General features: G+C 46.4%; 2 protein-coding genes across 2 annotated transcripts in view; one reads left to right on the top strand and one right to left on the bottom strand.

Annotated features, from left to right (window-relative positions):
- Positions 1 to 10,367, top strand: part of ELP3 (elongator acetyltransferase complex subunit 3) — a 92,719-nt gene extending 82,352 nt beyond the window's left edge. Inside the window, exon 15 of the mRNA XM_085305640.1 lies at positions 9,009 to 10,367. Coding sequence (XP_085161766.1) covers positions 9,009 to 9,085 — 77 coding nt within the window. The 3' untranslated portion in view covers positions 9,086 to 10,367. The remainder of the gene's footprint in view (positions 1 to 9,008) is intronic.
- A 4,726-nt stretch (positions 10,368 to 15,093) lies between these two features.
- On the bottom strand, positions 15,094 to 22,141 carry LOC146595480 (serine/threonine-protein kinase PDIK1L-like). Its single transcript, XM_085305639.1, has 4 exons — positions 20,972 to 22,141; positions 19,664 to 19,880; positions 17,418 to 17,670; positions 15,094 to 15,842 (listed from the first exon to the last, which is right to left on the bottom strand). The coding sequence occupies exons 1-3, from the start codon at positions 21,515 to 21,517 to the stop codon at positions 17,435 to 17,437; spliced, it is 999 nt and encodes a 332-aa protein (XP_085161765.1). The 5' UTR covers positions 21,518 to 22,141; the 3' UTR covers positions 15,094 to 15,842; positions 17,418 to 17,434.
- Positions 22,142 to 22,367: the final 226 nt, after the last annotated feature.

The raw sequence follows: 22,367 nt of genomic DNA, 5'->3' as shown, positions 1-22,367 counted from the left end.
CATGACCAAAAGTCATTAATATCTAATTTAGTAATCTGTGCTATTAAACTGTAAATCGATGGGAGCCTATTAAGTAGTTCTTCAGTACAGAGACATTATAACATCAATGATCTCTTTCTGGTTTTGATGAGCAAGATGGGAAGGTCAGAAGAAATTGCTGATTTCTGACCCCTACCTTCTTGCACTGGATAAATACTGAAAGAGAATCCCAAAGTCATATATTATGGGTGAAAGCTTGCTTTAATAGCTGACATAGGATGAAATAGGTGCACAGGTACACTGCTTGTTTAATGACCGGGAGACGTATCCTTCAAGATTGCTGAGTGTTTCTYCACTGATGTTTAAAATCTCTAGCACATAGGAGAGAAAATTGGCTATGAATTCCTCAGACGCGTGATGAGTCATCCTAACTCCCCAAACTCGCAGTAATACCTTGCCAGATGGGCTGAATATTTCAGCAGCCATCTCTGGAAGGAGCCTCAAGACATTATGTAGCCTGTGGATCAAGACTCTCGCAAACCTTTAGCTTGACAGATTTGGGGTTTAGTAGCAGGAATGTTTTACTCTCCCTGTCTCTCTCACTGCCTGTTGGCCACACCAGTAGCAGCACTTTATTAAATTGTAAGAGCAGCTATGGTATTAACTCGTAAATATTTAATTTTGTGTGGTTCAGAGTGAAAAGATCTGTTAAGTCTGGCTTCATCTGTCAGAATTAAAGGCAGCGTTGGCTTGGTGGCTTTCGTTCTCCTGGAAGTGGAGTCTTCCAGYGCAGCTGGGTTTGGGCAGGCCTGTTTAGTCATTAATGAAATATTGCGTCTATAATAAAGAGATCAATGAGATGTAATCTCACCATCTGGAAGCTCCAGGATGATTCTTAACTGATTTTTAAATGACAAAGTCTGCAAATACAACGAGGACATCTCCTGCGTGCTAAGTAACACCCCGAAAGTGGGAAGCCGCAAAAGCAGTTCTTTAATTTTACCATTAGGTTTTACATCATTGTCACCAATATAAATTTGTATAAAAACAATCTTGATTTTGAGATTTTGCCTTAAGAACAAACTAGAAAATCCCAGTGTGATCCATTTGTTAATATTACAAAGCTTTTGCTAGGTTTTTCCTTGTTCGCTGGGTACTCTTACCAACAAAGACCCATTCTTCAGTATTACAAGATAAGAGAAAATATACTGTGTGTACTTTGTTTCAGAGAAACTTCATAATTGGTTTACAAACCTATTCTGCCAAGGTAGCATAATCCCTAGATCCTTAGTTATTTTGTTCACTTAAACTGGCAGTGTATAAAGAGCGAGGTGTAGAAGGGAAGAGTAAAGGTCTCCCTTGCTGATCAAGTGGTGTTTCTGCCTTCTTCATCAAGCAGAAGACCTGGCCACAACCTGGGGAGAAGATCRGCTTTATTAGAAGGAGCCGATGGCATCTCTCCACGTTTACATCAAATCCAGAGTGTTCATTAAACCATAAGTTTTCAAGGAGGGATTGGATGGGCAGAGGGTGGAAGGGGATGCTAATGCTACGCAGGGCTTGTTGCTTGTGGTTAGTGGGTTCAAAAATAATCCAGTCTCGAATCTGAGAAGAGCCATCACTGTTTTGTAGTAGAAGGACCTATGTGAAGTGAGGTGGTGAGCTAATTAAGGGAGACTCAGGATTCAAAGCTCTTKTATTGCTGGCTTTGTTGGTGATTTCAGACAAATTACCCAGCTGTTCTTCTGGAACATGGTGATGACAATACCTGCTAGACAGAGGTGTTGTGAAAATAATACTTAAAAAATATGGGAAGCAATCTTTGCAGGAAGAAAGCACAACTTTCATTTGATAGTCCCCCAAAAATAAACGGACTTTCAGGCACAGATTTCRCTTTCAGGTTCAACAAAAAGTAGCATCCAAACTAAAGACAGGGTTGGACACAACTGCTGTAAGYGAGTTTAATTCTGTTGCTCCTTTTGGCCTTACTAGAGGAATGATTATGAAATGCTTTAGACACTGTAGTATTAACAGTCATGTAAGTACATAAAAAAGAGATGTCTAAATCACAGCTGTAGCTGTGACGCTAATTAGCTCTTTATTGTTGCTTCAGCAGAAGGAGGTCATGAAATACTGAACTTTTCTCATCCCAGGATTTCATCCCTTCAGAGATCCTTGAAACACGTGGGCACAGTGGCAGAACTGCTGTGCCGGCATAATGCTTCAGAGTCCRGAGCTGTAACATGCTTACGAGGACGAAATCCTTTAAAATTTTGAAAAGAATTTCCAGTACTCAGTTTTTAGAGRAGAATTATTGAAATATAAATACTTTCAAATAACTTTAAAAAGAAAAAAAAAGACTTATCCCCACTTTCCATTAGTATTGTTTGGATTATGTTGTCTGAGGACTGCCAGAACATTAGTCGTTCTCACTATTTCTCAACAGGAATCTGTTGTGTGGAGTAAAAGTGACCTTATCTGTGTTTCCTCTCTGTTCTAATTTGAAAATTAGCACCATAATTTGAAAAAAAAAGCATTGTATCTGTAAGATAGTGGGTAACATTTCCGAAAGCCCGTAATTCTAATTTTCAGAGGTTTTTAACTCCCAGTATCTTTAGGAACTTTGGAGAAATGAGTTGCCAGTTATCTAACTTTAAGGGGGGAAAAAATCTTTACTGACTGTTTAATTATTGATCTAGGAACTGTTCATTGGCSTCTTAATTTAACAACTTTGGTTCTGATTACTCTGAGGTGCTTAGGTTTTCTCAGTGGGTGCTAAGAGTGTAGTTTTTTTCCATTTCCTTGGTGCCGATGAGTGTGTTTTGGTTATCGCAAATGCTTTGACTTTTTCCCCATTGTTACTGTTCTTCCCAGTTGGTTGTTAGTGATTCATGTGAAACAGCCTCATGTTTTCCCTAAAGATAAAACAGTGTTGTGAAAACTGTAAATACCAAACCAAACTAATCAGAGGTCATAAATGGATATTTTGTGTGTTCTTAGCTCATACATCATTTTGGAAATGTGTGATTTTAGGTTCGTTTCCAATGCATGTGATAGACAAGATAGTTTTCTGTTGTGTTTCCTTTGGTTGTGTTTGACCTTCACCAGGAGCTGGAACGTGCTGTTAAGTCAAATGGGTTTGTTGTGAGAGAGCAACAAGTAGAAGTGAAGTGGTTGGTTCCTTCCTAGGGTTACTTTCACGGCTGGACTCTGAGAATCTGTCCACCTGATGCTGGACACCGTAGAGGCAGGATTGGAGAGAAAGCCACAGGGATCTTACGTTCTCACCATTCATATGTATTTGAAGCCGTGTTTTTGAGCGTTTCTCATATAAGTAGTTCCTATAAACTTTAAGAACAAGGAAACCTGAGGAAAGGTTGTTTCCAGGACAGGCTTTGGGCACTTGCTTGGTGGTTGACCTGTGACATAAAATAYCACTTTGTTTTGAAATCCTCCATGAAATCTAGCTTTTGCATAGTCGTGGATTTCACTGTAAGGCATTTGTTTGAAAGCTAGCAAAGGAGTCTTAGACTTTGTGAAGGTCAAAGCAAGAAGCCTAATGAAAAACTTGAAACTTATGTTTTAGCAGCAGCCTGGTGTCTCCACCAACACTCATGGAAAGAGTTGTGTTTGCTCACTTGCCCTGACAGCRTGCTCCAGGTCATCTGACCCCAAATCTTGAGAGACTATAAAACACGAGCTGTATGATCTCTGAGTAACTGCCTTTGAATAGTTTGAATTATTTGGCAGTGTCAGTCTGTTCATGGGAAATGTGCTTGGACCAAGGGGATTTTCTCAGAGCTTATGCTTTCTTTGATTGCTCTTTTAGGTGTACTTAAAAGGCAGGTATTTATGGCCTCTCAAGCAGAAGTGGTTTCCAAGTCCCCTCTCCAGCTCTATGAAATCTCTGTCTCTTACTAATGTCTATGGAAATTCTGCACACGACTGGGGAAGCATTTTTTTGCTTCCTTCTCTGCCTTTTTGAAACTACAGAAGTTATATTGCAGCTAAGGCAGAACATTCCCCTTGTAGAGCATTACAGTGCTCAGCAGCTCCACAGAAGTCGAGGCGGAAACATCCTTCCTAATATGAAAAGCCTCAACCATCCCAAATCTGAGAGGCTGGGTGGAGATTCACTGTTGGTTCTGGGTGAAATTCTTGACGTTTTGATAAAAGTAGCAGTTTCTCTCTGGTCTCTTGTCTGCACTAACCAAGAACCCTTTTCTCAGCACTTCTGCAGGAAAATCCTGCTTGACAGAAGTCATGTGGAGAATTTGGGTGGCCCTACAGTGAGCCCAGGGCTCTTTGGTCCTAAGGCAAAGAATGGCACAAGTTCCTGCAAAACTCTGAAGAGATTTTGCTGTCACCGGTTTCAATTGGCATGTTAATRAGCTGAGGCAATTTGGAAAGTTGAGCTGACTCAGGTTCGCTGCCTTATAGTTCCTTGCACATAGGGCTCCACTAACRGTTTCTAAGAAATATTTTGAGGGGGAAGGAAGCTGTGAGACATCATATGCATTGATTGTGCTTTTTTAGAAGCGATTTCAGCTGTTGCCGAAAGACGTGGAGGCCTGTGTATGGATGATTCTCTTGTGTCCCTCAGTAAGTCTCCGCTATGGAAATTTTACGAACTATTAGGAGCTCTTTAATGATCCTGAAAACAATCTCATTTTCACTTAGTTCTGTGACTAGTGAGCCGTGGCAAAGGCATCTTTGAGGATACTCGGCCTTAGGTGCTGCGTTGCAGTATCCTGGCGTGGCAGGGTTGAGTCAGAAGAGAGTATTTATGGGCTCTGCGCAGAAAAGGTCGCTAGCAGGGGGTTTGCAATGAAACCTGATTTCTGCCTTCCGCTGGGTAGCTACCCTGTACTCACTGCTATCCTCCCGAGCTAGAAGTGTTTAACCCTGACCCGGTGGTCACCTATTTTCTCTCTCCCCTGCTGCAGGCAGATTTGGGTTTGGTTTTTGTTTTTTTAAGTTCAGTTTTGCAGTTTAAATGTTATGGTAACAAGCCAGCTTTGGTGTTTTGTCAGTAGGATTCACCATTATCCAGACTTCTAACAGATGAGAACAAAAGACTATTAAATTAAGCAGAAGTCTTTGCCAGAGAATATGTAATTTGAAGAAGTGAGGTACARTTCCAAAAATCTCAGCTGGCCTGTGACCATGAGTTTCTGTCCAGGCAGGTGCGATCAACACCCTGTTCCTTTGACCAARCCAGTGCTGGTGAGATCTGGCAGCGGTGGTTTGAACACAACCATTCCCAGCTGCCTGTTCTGGCATTTGGAGGGGGTTACTGCCCTTTGGACTTAGGGACGGCTGAGATGAACGTAGGCATGGGTGCGGGTCCCATTTGGCCTTTCCACTGTAGGGACAGGACTTTTGGCCAAAGGGCCCATGGATGGCTCTGTAGGTGGTAACATCTTACCTGCCAGGCGCTTGTTTCAGTGCAGGCAAGTGAGACCTGGCATCCRGCCGGGTTTTGTTGCAGTCTGAGAAGCTTTTGGCCTTACAGCATCACCCAAGAACGAAAGAGTTTCTTTTCACTGGAAGGTGCAAGCATGACTTTGAGCGAAGAGAAGACTCCTGTCTGATCAGGTTCTTGTGGCCTACCAGCTGCCCGGTGCAGCCACATGTAGCTTTGGTTTTCTTATTGCTGTCCTTTGCTGCTCTCCTTATGCCCGGAAGCAAGTCGTRTTGTCCTGCTACTTTGTTACCTTCAGTGTTTTGGAGTTCACATTTGTACAAAGTTGTGACAAATTGAGGGTAGAGAGGACTATTTMATTAGTGAACATGAATTCCTTCTGCATGATTTGTAGCCAGTTATTAGTGTCCCACAGATCTTTTATTCCATTTAGCAGTACCTACTGTATTATACTCCACTCATCAAGGAGGAAGGCAGTAGCTTGTTTCTGGCTATTTTCCTGCTTTTAATTCCATGTCTCAGCACCCTATTCCTTTTCTAGTTATGCCTTGCTGATCTCAAAACACCCTTCCTCCGTTCTGGCTGTGTTTTCCCTGATTTGCTTTGATTAAAAAGAGATACCTTTGTACTAGYGGCATCCCAATGAGTATCGTAGGCTGTGTTAGCCTTTCGGTTCAGAGCAGCAGAAAGTGGGTCTGCAGTGAAACCCGCACTTATCCACGCCTGCTGCACGTCGAGTTTGCTTACAAARATTTTGGTGCGTTTCAGCAAGGTTCCTTTTGGAGGAAACCAAACCATGAGCTTTACTCTGGCCACAGATCAAACACACTGCACCCTCTGAAGGGGGCAGAGAGGTCTGAATSGATGGCTCAGCTGGTGGAACATCAAGTCTGGGGTACCGGACATCATCTGAAGTAAACACCCCAGTTGCGTATAGTGTAGGTGTACGGGCTTGAGCAACAAGTGCTTCAGTCTACTGATCCCCAGCTGTTGCGCCAAGTTAGACTGTAAGCAGTCTTGCATTTCCACACCTACCTGCTTTCCTCTGCTTCCAGATTTAGATGCTGCCACTGTACTGTGACCAGCCTGCCCCATTAGGCTGTAGCAGGATGAAGCCTCTCACGTGGAAGGGCTCTGCCTTCTGCACAGTCCCCTTGTAAGCAGCAAATTTCTGCCTTTCTCTTCTCATTATGTTCTAATTCAGGCATTGAATTCTCAGGTCTGTTACAGGCTGATGGTAGAGGCGTTGTGGGAGCATCTCTATTATCCTGTACACTTTGCTTCCACGCTTGAGTGCAATGGCTGCTTCATGGGATGGTCTTGGTGAGAGCTTCCCCCTCAAAATATGTAGCTTTGAGCCTCAGAAATGCTCCTTGGTGTTAGAGCTAGTGAGATGTCCCAGGTTGTCCCACCAGAGGTGACAGCAGGGAAACAGCTGCTCTTCACATGTGGCTCGCAGCTTGAGGAGTCTCTACCTTGTCCTCTCACAAGACCTTCCTGCTGAAGGACAGTAGTTCAGTGCAAGAAGTCACTGCTGCGAGCACAGCTGAGATGACGATTGAGACACTTTGGAAACAGCGCTGTGTGGGACCCTGGGGCACAACTGCATCAGCAGTCGTGTTAATGACTTGAACCCTGTGCCCTCAAATGAGGAAGAGTTGACACTTAACTAGCATCACTTAATAGCTCTGAGATTAATGGAGGCAGCACGTGATGCTCCAACACCACCTAAATTACTTTCTTTTAAATCCACACTTATGCCAGGAGCTTTAGTAAAAAAGGGAAGACCTAAATAACCTGATCAAGGAGTCTTTAAAACAATCAATCAGCTGAACTACTCTGTTGTCACTCGGTTTCGTTCTTTAGGTTTCACTAAGCCTTTTAACCAAATTGTTCTGGGCTGCTGATGGGGTGGCTCTGTTTTGCGAGCAAAACCTGTATGCCATATCCCAGCATCTCTGCTAACAAACCCGGAGGATGTTTTTTGGGCAAGATGCTACTACCAAAGGTGATGGTTTACACAAGGCCAGAGATGCCAGCTCTCCTGGCCCTGGAGATCAGGAAGAGGGGAGCGGAGGTCTGGGCAGTCGCCTTGCGTTCGGCTTTGGGCTCGTGCTTCAGCTGAGCGAATTTGAGGTTCTTTAGTTGTGATTTTTCAAACTCTTCTCCACTTGAGTTGGAGTGAGGARCATGAGCGCTTTTGGGGGCCTGGGTTTGGGATATCTCTGTTTCCATATCTCAAGTTAACGCTAGGCTGCTCTAAGCTGTTGGCCTGGGGCTTGGCTGGAGCTGAGGTGCGTAAGCAGACCGGTAGCTCTTGCGAGGTAGGTTCAGGAGATGTATTACAGCTCGGTTAAACAAGGCTGTCAAAGCAGCGATAGCTAAAGACGAGTTGCTGTTAGTGGTGTGCGGGGGCGGTGAGGAAGGGGTTACGGGCCGGATGGGGTCCCTCCGTACACGGGAGATGCAGCTGATTCCTGGAGAGCCATTTGCAAGTGCCACAGTTTCCAGGAACTTGCCGCAGGGATGAGATTAGAGGTAAGGGGGGGGTGTGCTTTTCTGGATGCCGAGCCGCGTCCTGTCTGTCCTTCTGTCCCCATCCACCAGCTGCACTGACAACGATGCCGCGATGTCGAGCTCTTCCTCCCTCCTCCCGCTCCCGATGACTAATGTCTGCATCTCTGAGTAATTAGATAAGGTGAGGGGGACGCTGCGGTAATGGACCTGTCCTCCTGCAGGATGCTGCCTGCGCGGCGGCGCAGCCGGGCTTGGCCGGCGCTCGGATGCTGCAGGGTCTCATTAGGGGAGAGGAAGGAGGGGGAAGAGGTGGTTTAAGAACCGAGGCGCTCGGAGCCTTCCCTTTCAACGAGGAAATTGGATTGCGACTGCCGGAGCCCACTTGTGTGTCTGAAGTGGAGCTGAGCTCGTTTCTGGGAGCGACCGGCCAGCGCTCGCTGGGGTTTAGAGCCCTTCAGTTCCTGGTAATGATGCCTGCAGCTGGGCCGCCGCTCTCGAGAGCCTGCCTTCGGGTTTTGTGGTACCTGGGCTGCTCTGAACTCCTCGATTCCTGGACACGTTACGCTGCTCTCCTCGCAGCGCTCCCTTCTGCCTCTCCACTCACCATCTTTCCCTTTCRCAGGGCAAAGCACAGCGGGTGCCGTCCGGGCCACCTAAAACAGGCGGTCCTGCCTTTTCCCCCTTTAAAACCGGCATAGTCCTTCCCGATGCCGGYGTCCCTGCTCCAGCACGGCAGGCAGGGAGGCTCGGGGCCGACTGTTCGGAGAGACCGAGGCGSGCGGGCAGCTCCCTTGGGCCCCCTTCCCGTGGGCCCGTTGGATGGGCCGCGCTGGTGTTTCTTGGGTTCTTACKGCCGCTGCAGCGCGGGCGAGGGGCGCTCTCCTTGCCGTGACGGTTTGTGCCGCGTCGCTGCTCTGCGCGTGTCGAGGCGGGACTCAGAGGTCCTGAAGYGGCTTCGATCTGGGGCTGCTGAGGTTCTTTTGCGTGAAACATCCCTCCTGCAAAAGCGACGCCCCTGGCCAGCCCTGGCTTCTCAGACCGGTTCGTTAACACACTGAATTAGATTTTTCTGTCATTGCTCTTGCAGGTGTYGGCACGAGGAACTACTACAGGAAGATCGGCTACGAACTGGAAGGGCCTTACATGGTGAAAAGGCTGGACTGACCCTCGGTGAGGACCTCAGCCCCTACCAAGATAGAAGCTCCTCTTGGAAAGAAAGCTCAAGGCGACAGATGCAAGCTGGAAACCAAAGCCTGCCAGCTGCACGGTACTTGCTTACGCCAGAGCCCATGGCAGCAAATGGGCCATCTCATCCGGGCAGAGCGGTTCTGCTGCGGTCTGCCCGCTGCCCCGGGAGAGGTCGTGGACGTGGCGCGTGGCATTACCCCCGTAAGCCCGCCGGCTCCCCAGGACTGGCTCCGATTGGAATAACCAAGGCTGAGTGTGTAGGTGAACGAATGTGGGGGCCTTATTCAACAGCCGGCTATGAAAAATTTCCATTGTTTTTACGRCRCTGYCATCAAGCTTTTAATCTTTGAGCAYTGAAATTCTGAAACATGAGCAAATTCCTCCTTTGTGCATATTTCTTGATGCCGGCRTGGCGCTCTCCTGTTTATCCCAAGAGGTGCAATTTGATTCCTTTGCAGTAGGACCCCGTGAGGATTGGAAGCCGTTACTTTGCTGGTGGTACGATTTGAGACTATAACTTCAAATGAATCTGTACTGGGACCCACAGTATAAAAATAACTAAGATTGGAAGGGACCTCTGAGGTCTCTAGCCCAACCCTGCTCAGGGCAGGACCCATTAATTCAGGTTACCCTAGTTCTTACACAGCAGATGGTTGAGTATCTCCAAGGATTAAAAGTCCACAACATCTAGGTCCTTGTTTTAGTATTTGACCATCTGTGTGGTGAAAGAGGTTTTCCTAATACCTAACTGCAATTTACCACGTTCCAGTTAGCGCCCACTGCCTCTTGGCCTGTCACTTTGCACCTCTGAGGAAAGTCTCCCTCTTGCTCCGCTGTCCCCTCGCTTTTCCTTCAGTGCTGTTGCTTCTTGGTTTGTTAAACTGTTTCGGGCCTTTTTTTTTTTTCATCCTCCAAGACACTTAAGTGGGGAACTTCGGGATTTTGGCATCGTAAAAGCAGAGATTGAAACAGATAAGTTGAGAGGGAATGTGATTTCTGTTCCGAATCCTTAAAATTCTCCCCGGAATTTAGTTTTTCTTGGCTCTACAGCCTTAATTACATCATGGTGATGCTTGCAGGCTCCAACAGTGCTGGGCTGACAGCCGGCGGTGGCCAGAAGAGCTCGCCGCTGCTGCGCGTCTCGAATCTTGGCCCTCTGGCAAGTCCAGAAACTACCTGATGTGTTTAGTTTTAAAGGCTGAGGCTTTCTGAGTTTTCTAGGAGCTTTATCACAGAATAAACCGAATTTTGTGTGTTATTTTTARTTTCCCATTCGTGTGTTGTGTTTTTTTTTCCCCCCTGGGGCACTTCTCGTGCTGCACCAGCTCCGCTTCCTCCAACCCCCTGGTCCAGGCTTGCCTGCACAGGCCCGGGTTTAGTTTGAAGTGTGATGTATCAATTTGACCGTTTGATATCAACGCAGCCAAAYGACTCGCGGGTTTGTACTTGCTTCTTTATGAGCCATCGCTTCCAGCCGGGCCTGGGAGCTCCTCCGCGGCCGGTTCCCTGCGTGCGTCACTGCTGGCACGGGGCAGCGTGTCCTGGGAAGGGGTCGCCTGTGCCCACGCTTGCACTTAAAGGCTCAAAACCAAGGGGAAGAAAAAAAAAGAAAAAACAAAATACCCTAGGAGCTGTCACCTGCCCCCGGGGCCGTGCTGCAGCTCTGCTCTCCGGCTCTCCGAACGTCGCGSATTCGTGACACCCAGCCTGGAAGTCCGATGCCGACAGCCGTCGGAGCGCTGCCTCGTGATGGTGGGAAATTTGGGGAATGAAGTGGGAATAAAGCAGCTCTCTGCTGCGTTGGCGCTCCTGCCCGGGCCGGCGGCGGCCCCCTGCCCCGGTGCCGCCTTGCAGGGGATTCCCGGCGTTTGGGCTCAGCAAGGATCGTTGAGCACCGTAGTCTGCGCTTCGCCCCGTTTTCCCTGCGTGTCCGGTGAGTTTTAAAGGCTCAGGCGGTTTGAAAGCTGCTTTGACAAAGATTTTACCGTTTGAAGCCTCCCAAGGATTTATGTCTGTATTAATAGTTTTTTTCTAGTCTTTTCTGGAAAGCAATGTCATAAGATTTTTGATTCTGAACTGTAAAGTTAATAAGTGCATGCCAATAATCTGAATTAATTAAAGCCTCRGCTAGCGAAAGGCAGCAGCACTTTGAGCTCGAACCCGGCCGCAGCCAGGAGCGCCCTGGGCACGCGGCTCCGGCCCTTCGCGGGCGACCTCTTTGGTGAGCCCTGCTGGGAGACATAGCGAGCGCAGCGCTTTTCTCCCACTGTTTTTTTTTTTTTTTTTTTTCCAAATGGGCAATTTCACAGTATTTTTGGCTTACAAGCACGAGAGCAGCTGAGGGGCTTGGGCTGCCAGGCCTGTGGCCAGCTATTTAGCAATTGATGGGACATGTGGGTGAGATCCTCTGAAAAATATATATATATATTTTTTTTCTTTCCCAAGGAAAAGGTGAGTTATGCCCATTTCTGCATTAATTTCAGCCCCTGCGTTTCTCCTGGTCTAACTTTTAGGCCTTTTCTGCCTCCCCGCTCTCGGCCCGAGCGGGATGCTCAGGTGCAGCTCTGGCAGTAACAACCTGCTCAGGGCACCGAAACGCTGCAATTGCAGCAGCACAGGCTGCTGGTTTTTTTTTTTTTTTTTTTTTTTTTTTTTTGTGTGTGTGTGTGTGCGCGCGCGCGCGCTTTCTGCCACATTCAATATTTCTCTTGAGTCTATTTATAGGCCTTTTCCTCACCGATGCCAAATTACCTCTCTCCCCTGCCTTGGTGGCTCTGCCCAGCACATCTGGATCTCATCCCCACCCCGATGTAGAAGCGCAGCAGCCACAAGCGGGTTGAGCCCCTGCTGGAGCTGCTTTTGCTGGGGAAACAAAGCGAAAGCCCAAAGGAGACCTTTATTCAGTGTTGAGGGCTGGGGGGGGGAGCAAGAGCGCTGGAGGCTCAGCTACCTCATGCCGATCACCCCGTGGACCAGGTTTTCGGTTAGGAATCAGCCCTCACCCCAGCTGCTGACGGACAGGCCGGAGCGGCTGCGATCCGGCCTCAGCCAGAGCCCGTAGCGACTTCCCTCTTTACTTCTTTTTTTTATTTTTTGCAAGCGGCCCAAGTATCTTTCCAGATTCGGGCAGTCTCGGGTTCGCTGGTGGCAAAGCTGCGTCCGCCTTGGACGCCCGCTGCGCCGAGATGCTTCGTCCAAGCCGCTCGCTCGTCCCCCTTCGAATGACAGATACCTCCAGCCACCCCATCTGCCTGTTTGGTGCCTGTAGATAAGTGCATGGTGCCAGGCAGCTGCCGTGCTTCATTARTCTCTGTGATAAACAGACCTGCGAATTTATTAAAAAAAAAAAATAGCTACCCCCCCCCGCTCCTCTGATGCATTTAACAGCTGCAGGAACGAGCCCTCGGCTGGTGGGATGTGGTGGAATTTGGGACGAGCCAGTATTTTGCTAATCAATGGTTTAGATGCAGTGATGAGTTTCAGAGAATAAAATAGAGCAATTTTGAATGACTGCAGCCTGACTGGGACAGTAGCAAGTGTTTAATTCGTCCCTTGCTCGACGGTGCCTGCATTGCTGTGAGCGATGTTATTTCTTTCGTTGAATAAAATAACCCTTAACTCGTCGAMGCAGCCTCATGCGAAGCGATCAATCCGCCGCCCGCGCGGCGGCCAGCCCGGGCGYGCAGAGCGGCTCCTCTGAGGAGCTGCTCCCCGAGGCGCCTGGAGGCGAGAGAAGGAAAACGAAGAACGAACGTGCGCGTTTTTCCCAAATTAGAAGAGCAAAATTTCACCCCAGTTCTCTGTTAAATTGAAAGATGAAGCCGAATCCTACGCCGCGGCTGCTCCTCTCCCTCCTTTTGCCGAAGAGAGACTGCAACCACGGAGCAGACCGGAGCGGTGGCTCCGCGGCGCCCTGTCACTCCTCTGGCGCCCGAGTGTTGCTCTGAATCGCTCCTGCGCAGCCCCCCATGAAATCTGTCTTCCAGAAACACAGCCAGTTTGCAGAGTCCTTTTCTCCCACCACCAGCGGGCCGAGCGAGGGCGTCACGCGTCGCGTGAAGTCCCCGCGGCTCGCGCGAGCGGCAGGAGGTGCAGGGAGCATCGGGTTCCTGTAACAAGTTACACCTCTGTCCCGTTCTCCTTGCCCCTCTGGTCCCAAGTTGCAGGTCTTCCTTTGGCAAAGTTTTCTCTAGAAATAATATAGCTGTGCTTAAAAAAAAAAAAAAGAAAACACCCACACAGGTGCATGCTGTTTTTAAAAGGGGCGAATACRCGCTTCTGTTTCATTCCCTTCCTGCCCTAGGTTATCGTTTAGGTCACTGCTGAACACTGCGCTTTATGTTTTCAGAGCAAAGCGCCAGGCTTCTCCCCCACTTCCCTAAGAGAGGGTAACTAAATTGGAAGGCGCCATTGCCGCTCTTCGCTAGGCGTTAAGAGTCAGACATTGCAAACTGGTATCTAGACCCACGTATGAGACTTCTGGAGTTTTCCTTCTTCCTTCAAGAGATGGAAAGTGTTACTGCACTTTTTAATGTGCTGGCAAAAAAAAAAATTATAATATACAGAGTTTCAGGTGCTTAAAGTCTATGTACGGACGAGCTAAAAATATCTAGCAGCTGCGAGGATACTCATCCAGCACGGCAARCCAAGGAAGAGACTCTAAGTAAAGAGCCAGTCTCAGGCCCCACAGACTTCTGTGTTACAAGTATGGTCAAACGTACCTGTATTTCCAAAAAAAGGACCTGGTCTCCGTTAAAAACGGTCTGATAAAACTAGCAGCATTTGCCTACGCTAAGAAGAGCTGATGGAGGAGCAGACACAGTAGTTTCAGGGGCCACTGGATTAGAAAGAGAAGGATGAAGAAACCTTCAGCATAACAGTTCTGCAAAGCAGAAATTAAAGATCAGTTAAAATGAAGGCAACACAACTAGAATTAGCTACAGCTGGGCTGCGCTGGGCTGCGGATGCAGAGCAGCGGGCAAAGCCAGACCCGTCTCACAGCACCACGGAGACGAAAGCAGCCGCCAGAGCGGGGTCGGCGACGGCCGTCAGTAACAGACGATTCAGACCCCCATTTTCACCTTATATCCAACCATACGGTCTGCACAGAGCCAAATAAGCTTGAAAGCACTCRTGCCTGCCATAGCGACGCACGCTTCACACGCGCTAGCACTGTCCGACTAGAAATTCCCTAAATTAAAATAATAATAACCAAGTTTAGCTTAATGACTTGAATTAACTTATTTTTTTTTCTTTAGCTCCTGCACCCGTTCTTTATAGGAACTGCTCATACTGGATAGTCCATTCATTATCTATTACGAGGATAAAGTTCCAKTAATATATTGGCTTGTTTGTGCACGACTAAGTGCTGTATTTTATAGCCTGGGGGGAGGAGAGGGGCAGATGGGAGTGTTCTCTTTTCCCCAGAAAAGCCAGTGGGTATGGATAAAAACATTGCAGTAACAAAAGATCCTTGCCATGAATATTAAGTAATACAGAGTATTAAGTAATAGAGTCTTCTATATTGCAGTCGACTCTCAGTAGAGAGAACGGGGGAAGGAAAAGAAAAAGAAAAAGAAAGATTTCTGTATTTCTGTTAGCCATGGTCTATGGGGCATAGGTAATGCCAGGGGGCTCTTTGCATTAGGTTATCTTTCGTTGGGCAATTTACTCCTTTCCTAAAGGAAACTCTCCTCGCAGGACACTATTTCACCCCTGCACAAGAGAAGGGCAGAGGAGGAATCTTCCAGGAGCTCCCGCGTTTTGAGAAGAGTTTAGATCAGCATGAGTTTACAGCTACATGAAAATATTTTTCAAACAGGGTGCAAATCAGACTCCCCATTTACCTGCCAAGATTCCAGCTCAGTCCTCTGCATTTCCCTTACCAGAACAGCTGGCTCAAGCAGCTAACACAGCAGGAAGCATGATTCCTTAAACTACTTTAAGTGTTAGTGACGCATACGTTCTAATCAAGAGTTGGCATCTTTAACATTCTTTGTATTTATTTTAAGAAAGCATTTTAGTTAATCTAAGCAAGAATATTCAAAAGCTACTGTGAAGAAAATACATTTTTGTTTCTGCTAAAACTTTTCAGAATAGATACTGAACACTTTGCCAGCTCATTCAGCAGACATCACTTAGTTACGTGGCCAAGCACCACGGAGTGAAGAATTATACAAAAAAAGCTCTAATTAAAATCTTGTAAAGACAACTTCTATCTTCTCTGCCAAGGACAAGCAACACGGCATTATCAGTGAAAAGCCAAGACTGAAAAGCTTAGCCAACACCCAGTGGGTCAGAAAAGCCATTCCCCAGACAGCTTCAGCATATTTCTTTACAGTCCTTTGAAAGGGCAGTCACCAAATGTCAGAAAAAGGATGCACAAGGGTTATTAAAAAAAAGAAAGCAAGTTTAGAAATTCCTCTATGACCACACCAAGTACAGCCTGACAGYCAAGGGCATTTCAGCCATGTTTTCACCTGTGCTACTCACTGCATAAAACAAAGCAAACATTAAAAAGCAGAAGTTTTGCATAAAAATAAATTTTTGTAGTTCTCCTCTTAAAATTACTGTACAAATAAATAAATTAATGTCCATTTAAATACAACCATTTGGGAAACTGGAAGCAGGCAAGACTCCTAATTCCATCTCTTCTGATCAGTCTACTCATTCCAAAGGAATTCGAAGTTATTTGCCATCTCCAAGGTAKCCAGACCACAGCAGAACACAATACCTGCAGAGGAAACATGCCAAAAATGCAAAATAAAATGCTTATCAGTAAGAGCACTGGCCCGTGCCAGAGGTGGCCTAACCCAGTATTCTGCCTTAGAAATATTTAGTAGCATATGTTTAGGGAAGAGTACAGGGCAGGCATGTAGTCAGCAGGCTTTCCTCTGTAAAAAACCCAATTTCTAGCAAGCTTCAGCTTCAGGACTGCCTAAATCAGAGGTTATACCTATATCCTCACCTTCTAAATTCACAGGGCAGGAGAGAACAAAAACCCAGACCTCATTCAGATGTTATCCAAACTGCTTTGAAGAGATTTATAATTTGGCTACCCTACTCTGTAGGCTTCATGGCCCCAGAATTCAGCTAGCTTCCTGCCCAAGAGGAGAAGAAACAGGACGAGGATCGAGACAGACAGACGGGGCTTTTCAGGGAAGTTTCCTGAGATTGCAGGAAAGCATTTGATRCAGTACCACATGAGAAACCATTCAATAAATAGGAAGAGGTGGAGATTAGTAAAGAAAAAAAAAAAGGGGGGGGGGAAGAAAAAAAAAAGAAGGAAAATGTAAGTAGTTAACCAGGCCCAAGGGAAAAGTGAAATGGATAATTTGGAAATGAAAAGGCTGGAGTAGAGTTTATCAAGACTAGCACTGGAGGCAGACTTGTTTAATTAATATTTTCATTAACATCCTTGGCACAATTACTAGAAGTGCACTGATGATACAAAGCTTGAGGTGTTGTGACTATTAAAACACAAAAACAAAACCTCAGGATCATTCACTGTTTCTTGCAACAGGATGAAATTCAGTAACAGAAAGGTCATACATCTATGAACAAAAGTTTCTGCTGTAATCCAGAATGTTATTGATTTGAAACCACTCAAGCACAAAAGGCTTCAGGGTACAAAACAATTATACAATTGCAAAGGATTAAGTGATATAAATATGAAAGAAAAGAGAGGTGATCCTGGAATACATCAGGAGAAATATTTCCAGACTAGATAGTAAATACTTGTGCTTTACAAGGATCTGAAGAGACTCATCTAGAGCAAATGCAAAAATTGCTTGTACAGGGAGGAGACTGAGGAACTGGCCTTGATGGAGCCGGCCAACCTCGGACAGGGAGTGAGCCCGACAGAAAAAGGCTGCTGCAGGTACAATTGATCTTTATAAATGTTGCAAAAAGCAAACAAACATGTTATATTGCAAAAGCAATAAACACAAGCATGGGCAAACACTGAAGTGATGGCAGAAGTTTGCCCTCGTTTATGGAAAGAGATGAGATTTAGAGTAAAAGGACAGGCTGGCCTAGATTCAGACAGGTCAAGGCCCAGAATAGCAGATCCCCTGAACAAACAGGCATTACAGAGGAAACTAATTCTTTTTTAGAGGTATTTCAGTCCAGTTCTTTTTCCCATATGTTTATCTGGGTGTTAGGATGTTTCTAGCCGTTCTGAAAATTCAGTGATACAGGTTACGCTTGATTTACAGGACTGTGCCCAGTGGGCCAATAACATTTCCCCACCCAGAATCGCCCCCAAATTCTCACATTAAGTAGAGAAAAGGCAGGCAGAGACGCTAACCTGACTGTCCTTTGTTTCTATGAGACAGAGCGTTGACGCTTTTTGCCATAGGAGATTTGCCTGATTCGGACTTCTAGCTGGAAGGCATCCAGTCTTTCCTTCGGGTTAAAAGCTAACATATCGCGTAGGAGCTTGCAGAGATCATCTGGCATGGACTTCTTGTTCTTCAGAGGAATTTGTAATTTCATGTTTGGATTCTCCAGCAATGCTTCTCCAAGGGGAATAAGCTCCTTTCCTTGGCAGATGTAAGTTCCTGAGTGCAGGTTGGAAAGAGTCAGGTTATACACGCAGAGAAAAGTCCACACAAAATATGGCCACGCGCAGTATAGCTAGGCAATCAGGGAGCAACACATTTAAAAGCTTACTGGAAAAAAAAAAATCAACTTATTAAGAGGTGTCTGCCAAGTCAAATGTTGTGGTAGGCTTTTTTTTTTTTTTTTTTTGGAAGGTAATTTCAATTTCAAGCAGTAATCAAGATGTAATGCTGTCGACATAACTGCGCATGGAACAGCAGGAGCAAGTTTAAGGATGGCAGAGTTGTCAAGCACTTGTATGGACCATCTGCAAAGACAGCGGTCTGAAATGAGCTTCCTCCGATTTAGTCTGTTGGACCCTAGTAGCACGCTCAAGCTCTAGAGAAGGGAGGGTGATAGGGAGCGATYCAGATCATGCTTGGTTCAGGGGACTTCAAAGGGTTAAAACGCAAAACTTATTTGCTCAGTTAGTCAAACAATTTTCAATTAAAATGACAGCCTATGCCATTTACCCTTAGCCAACTTCTCCCTAGCAAGATTAAGGAAGGGAAATGTAAATTTGCTCCTGGTAATCTGAATAATTCCAGCGGTTGCTGAAAATGATTAACTGGCTTCCAAAACAGACAGTTCGAACAGCTTTGCTCACTCAAGCTGTTCGGCCCCTGCACCAAGCAAAGAATAAATGTTTCAAAGGCAGCGACCTATCTGTGTATGGGAAAGGTTGGCCACGCAAACTCCTTATCTCAAGTTGGCGGGCAGCTATTTTAATGAAATCTGTTCATGCTTTCGTCTCAGCTGCAGCCATTTGCTTGTTTTTGTAGGCAGGAACTAAAACATTTATCAATGTTTGGCATTTTAGAAAGAAATAAATAATAGAACTAAACAGAACCTACTTGAAAATGAAAAAAAATTAAAAGGATAGTGTAATAGCTTTGCAACATTGCTGTGTAGCAATTCCTTTTATGTTAAAAATCTGAACATTTAAAAGACAGACAGGTACGCCAAGATCTCACAGTCTGGGTAGATGTCTTCAATTATTATGCTAATACGCACAACCGGCATTCTCTCAAGATGGATTTTCCACCACAATATTCGTTTYTTGCAATCATTTAGTACAAAGTACTTCAAGCGTGCATATATGTGGAGGACTTGTGGAAAGGAGGAGGAGGAGKAGGAGGAAGAGGAGAGAGCAGGCCATCAGACAAGTCATCCCTGAGAGATCTTCCATCTCTAAGCTGCGAGGAGACTCAGCCAGATGGCAATGAAGCTTATCTAAACATCCCCTCCAAGTTTATAATTTGGCTCCTTGGAGCATCCTTTCAATGCTTTGAGTGATCCCATCCCTTTAATATGCCAAGTTAGAGATACAAACTAACTCATCAGCCCAACTCCAGACTGGACAAGTTCTGGTTCTAATGGAAGCATTAAGTGTATTTCTGAGCAAACAGTAGGATATAGATAAAAAAGATGCTAAATCTTCATGGAAGATCATAGCTGTTAGACAGATGCCTCGCCAACAGCTGTCCAAGTTCTCTTTCTCTTACTTACAACTCTTTAGTGTCAATAAGAGCCAATCCCATTTTTGAAGAGCATTCCTAGGAGTAAGGAAGGCCTGAAGAAAAAACYCAGAAGCGATCTCCTCTCAACCTTTAAAGCCTACAGAAATATTTTGAGAAAAATGGTAGAACCTTCCAAACAAGATAATCATTTATAAATATGAGAAGTGTTCCCTCTGACTTACTGAAATAGCCTGAAGACCTGGAAACTCTGAATAAAAAGCAACCAAATTAAGARGAGCGTGTGCTGAAGGAAGGAAAAATTGCTTTACAGTTCTCTGAAAAAGCTTTGAAGAGCAAGMAGCAAGGTGCGTGCAAACTCCTGGAAAGAGCCACATGCTCTTTCCAGTAATATGCCAAAACATTTGTAACGATGCCCAAGACCTTTCAGATGCAGAAGAACATCCACAGACAACAGAACAGCTYTTATCCTCACCAAGCAATTCCTTCTCGGTATCCCCGTCTCGGAAGGTGATCCTCTCAACCATAGCCCAGAAAATGATCCCAAGGGCAAATATATCAGCCTTAGCAGTATAGTGACCTTCCCACACTTCCGGAGCCATGTAGAAGTTTGACCCGCATGCAGAGGAGAAGCGATGCTGGTTCACATTCCCTTTCCCCTGACACACCTTGCTGAGGCCAAAATCTGCTACCTGTAACACATAAAAGAAGCAAAAACCAGTTATTCACGAACACCAAGCTCACAAGCAAGTTTACAGACAGTGGCTCAGTGAATTCCCCTCTGAAATTCACCRTACCATTGCATTAACAGCTGTCAGGTGTCAACCCTAGGGAAAGAAAGAGCTTATATTTCCCGTTAGCTCTCCATTCCCCGTTCTTTTCCTGTGGTTTGTTCTGCTTCCTAGGATGCACAAAACAGATATGAGATTGTTATCCTTCTGTAAAGTTCAATCTGATTAAATCTAATTGGGCATTAACATACCTTAAACAACATCTAACGTTTCGAAGAGAGGAGAAGTGGCTCTTACTGTTCCACAGTGAGTGCACTGAATCGCTTGCATTACCGTTCTCATCCATAGTGATTAAGATGACATTGATTTAAATGTCCCTTGACTGCTCTACAGGTCAAAGTACAAATATCATTATTGATCTGAGTGCTCAAGACATGAATTACCTGCAACGCGCAGACCTAATATTTCAGGTGTAACTCCTGAAACTATYGGGATTGAAATTTCAGGAACAAACTGACTCCCAGCTTTAAAGCTGGAAATCTTTCACAGTTCTCTGAAAAGCAGTCTGGTGCTACAAGAAATGCAGTTAGTCAGTCTTCACGTCAGTCAGGGCACCAACCCACACTAAGCAGGATGACATTCCCCACCTCCCCTGAACATCAGCGTGTGCTTGAGGCAGCAATATCRGAAGCGTTAGCAGGTGTAACAGGACAGTGTGTTCACAGGGTTTAAGGGAACAGAGACTATTGCTTAATCGTGGATTGATCATGGTCTCCTTGATTGTCTGGCAGAAGTTAGACAGTCCTGAACTGCTGCTCTCAGTAGGATGAGCAGTGGATGAAGGTTGTTAAATAAACACACCATCATGACCTCTTCCCTTCCGAGACTCCTAAAAAAACACAAACCCATTAASTGACATCAGCCCTTTTGAACATGGTTACCACGAGCTGGATGCACGGAGTATCCCGACACTTCCAAGGCACCCTCCCAAAGCATACAGCGCATAAGCATCCAGATCACATACTTACTACTGCACAGTTTTATTCTCTTACCTTTACTACCGGACTTCCACAGCTGTGAGAGATCAAAATATTGTCCGACTTCAGGTCTCTGTGCACGATCTGGTTTCTATGCAGGAAAGCCACGGCGCTGCTCAGCTGCCGCATGAAGCTGTTATTCAGCTGCGCATCTGGGCTGCGAGACAGCAGGTATTCGTTCATGTTTCCACCGTCACAAAACTCCATCACAAACCACAGAAAGCAGGCGGCTTTCGGATCCATGCACCTCCGTCCTTTAAGACAGGTCTCAATTAGCAGCAAATGACTGTCTGATTTCCTGTAACGATGACTAATTGGCTGGAAGACTTGGCCATTCTGCAGAATACACTCCTCCAACTGGATCACATTTTCATGTTGCCTCTGGATGCTTTGCAGGGCCCAGAACTCTTGCAAAGCCAATTCTACGTTTTCAGGCACATTGCAGTGCATTCTTTTTACTGCCACTTTCTTTCTAGTTTGATTAACAACTGCCTCGTAAACCACCCCGTAGCTCCCTCGGCCCACTTCTCGAAYGATGCTGTACTTGGCTTCTGCAGCCATCTCTCGCTCTGGCCCAGTGAATAGCAAATCAAAGGAAAATACTTGAAGTCATGACAACCAAATTTTCACCTGCAGCAAAACCCTGGAAGAGAAAGGGATACAAAGTTTTAAGAGCTCCCAAACCTGGCAATTTGTCAGTTACCAAGTGCAAATATTTCCAAAAGAAGGCAATTTCAACGATATACACGTCATTATACGATAAGGTTGCACAAGGACTGATGGCTGAATTTTGAGATGGTCTCTATATAGTAAATACTATTGAGTACAGTCCTGACTGCGCCGCAGGATGCGACAACACGGGAAGTAGCATTGGTTTGTCTGAAGCAGACAAAGTTCTGTGCGAGGGAGGAAGAGGCAGCTGTGGAGAYGCATTCACCCAGCAGGGCTGGAGGGGAGGGCGAGAGCTCCTGGGTAACACCTGAGCCTGCTTCACCGGAATTAACTCTTAAGGAAAGAAAGTTAGCCAGAAATGCCCGTCGGGYGCCCAAAATTTCAACCTCGCTTTCCGCCCACGTGATTGTATTAACCCATCGGGGCTTCACCACCTCCCRGCAGCACTCGCACCGCGGGYCTCGCCCCGGTCCCCGAGGCCCCCGCGCCCCCTCCCGAGGCCTCAGGCCCAGCTCCCGCCACAAACCCCGCTCCGCTCGCGCCTTTCCCACCCGACTGATCCCCGAGGCCCGCAGCCAGGCCGCCCCTCTCAGCCTGCCCCCGCCGCTAAACCTTCCTCTCCACCCCCTAACCGCTCCCACCCGCCCCCCGGTGTGGCCCCTGCCCCTTCTCAACCTCCCCCCGCGCCCCTCGGGGCCACCTCGCCCCCCAGCTCCCTCCGCCGTGCCCCAGCTGGGCT

This window comes from Rhea americana, unplaced genomic scaffold (assembly GCF_003343005.1).
Source record: "Rhea americana isolate MKP2758 unplaced genomic scaffold, rheAme1 scaffold_225, whole genome shotgun sequence".
Taxonomy (NCBI): domain Eukaryota; kingdom Metazoa; phylum Chordata; class Aves; order Rheiformes; family Rheidae; genus Rhea; species Rhea americana.
This window is presented reverse-complemented; position numbering and strand designations above follow the sequence as displayed.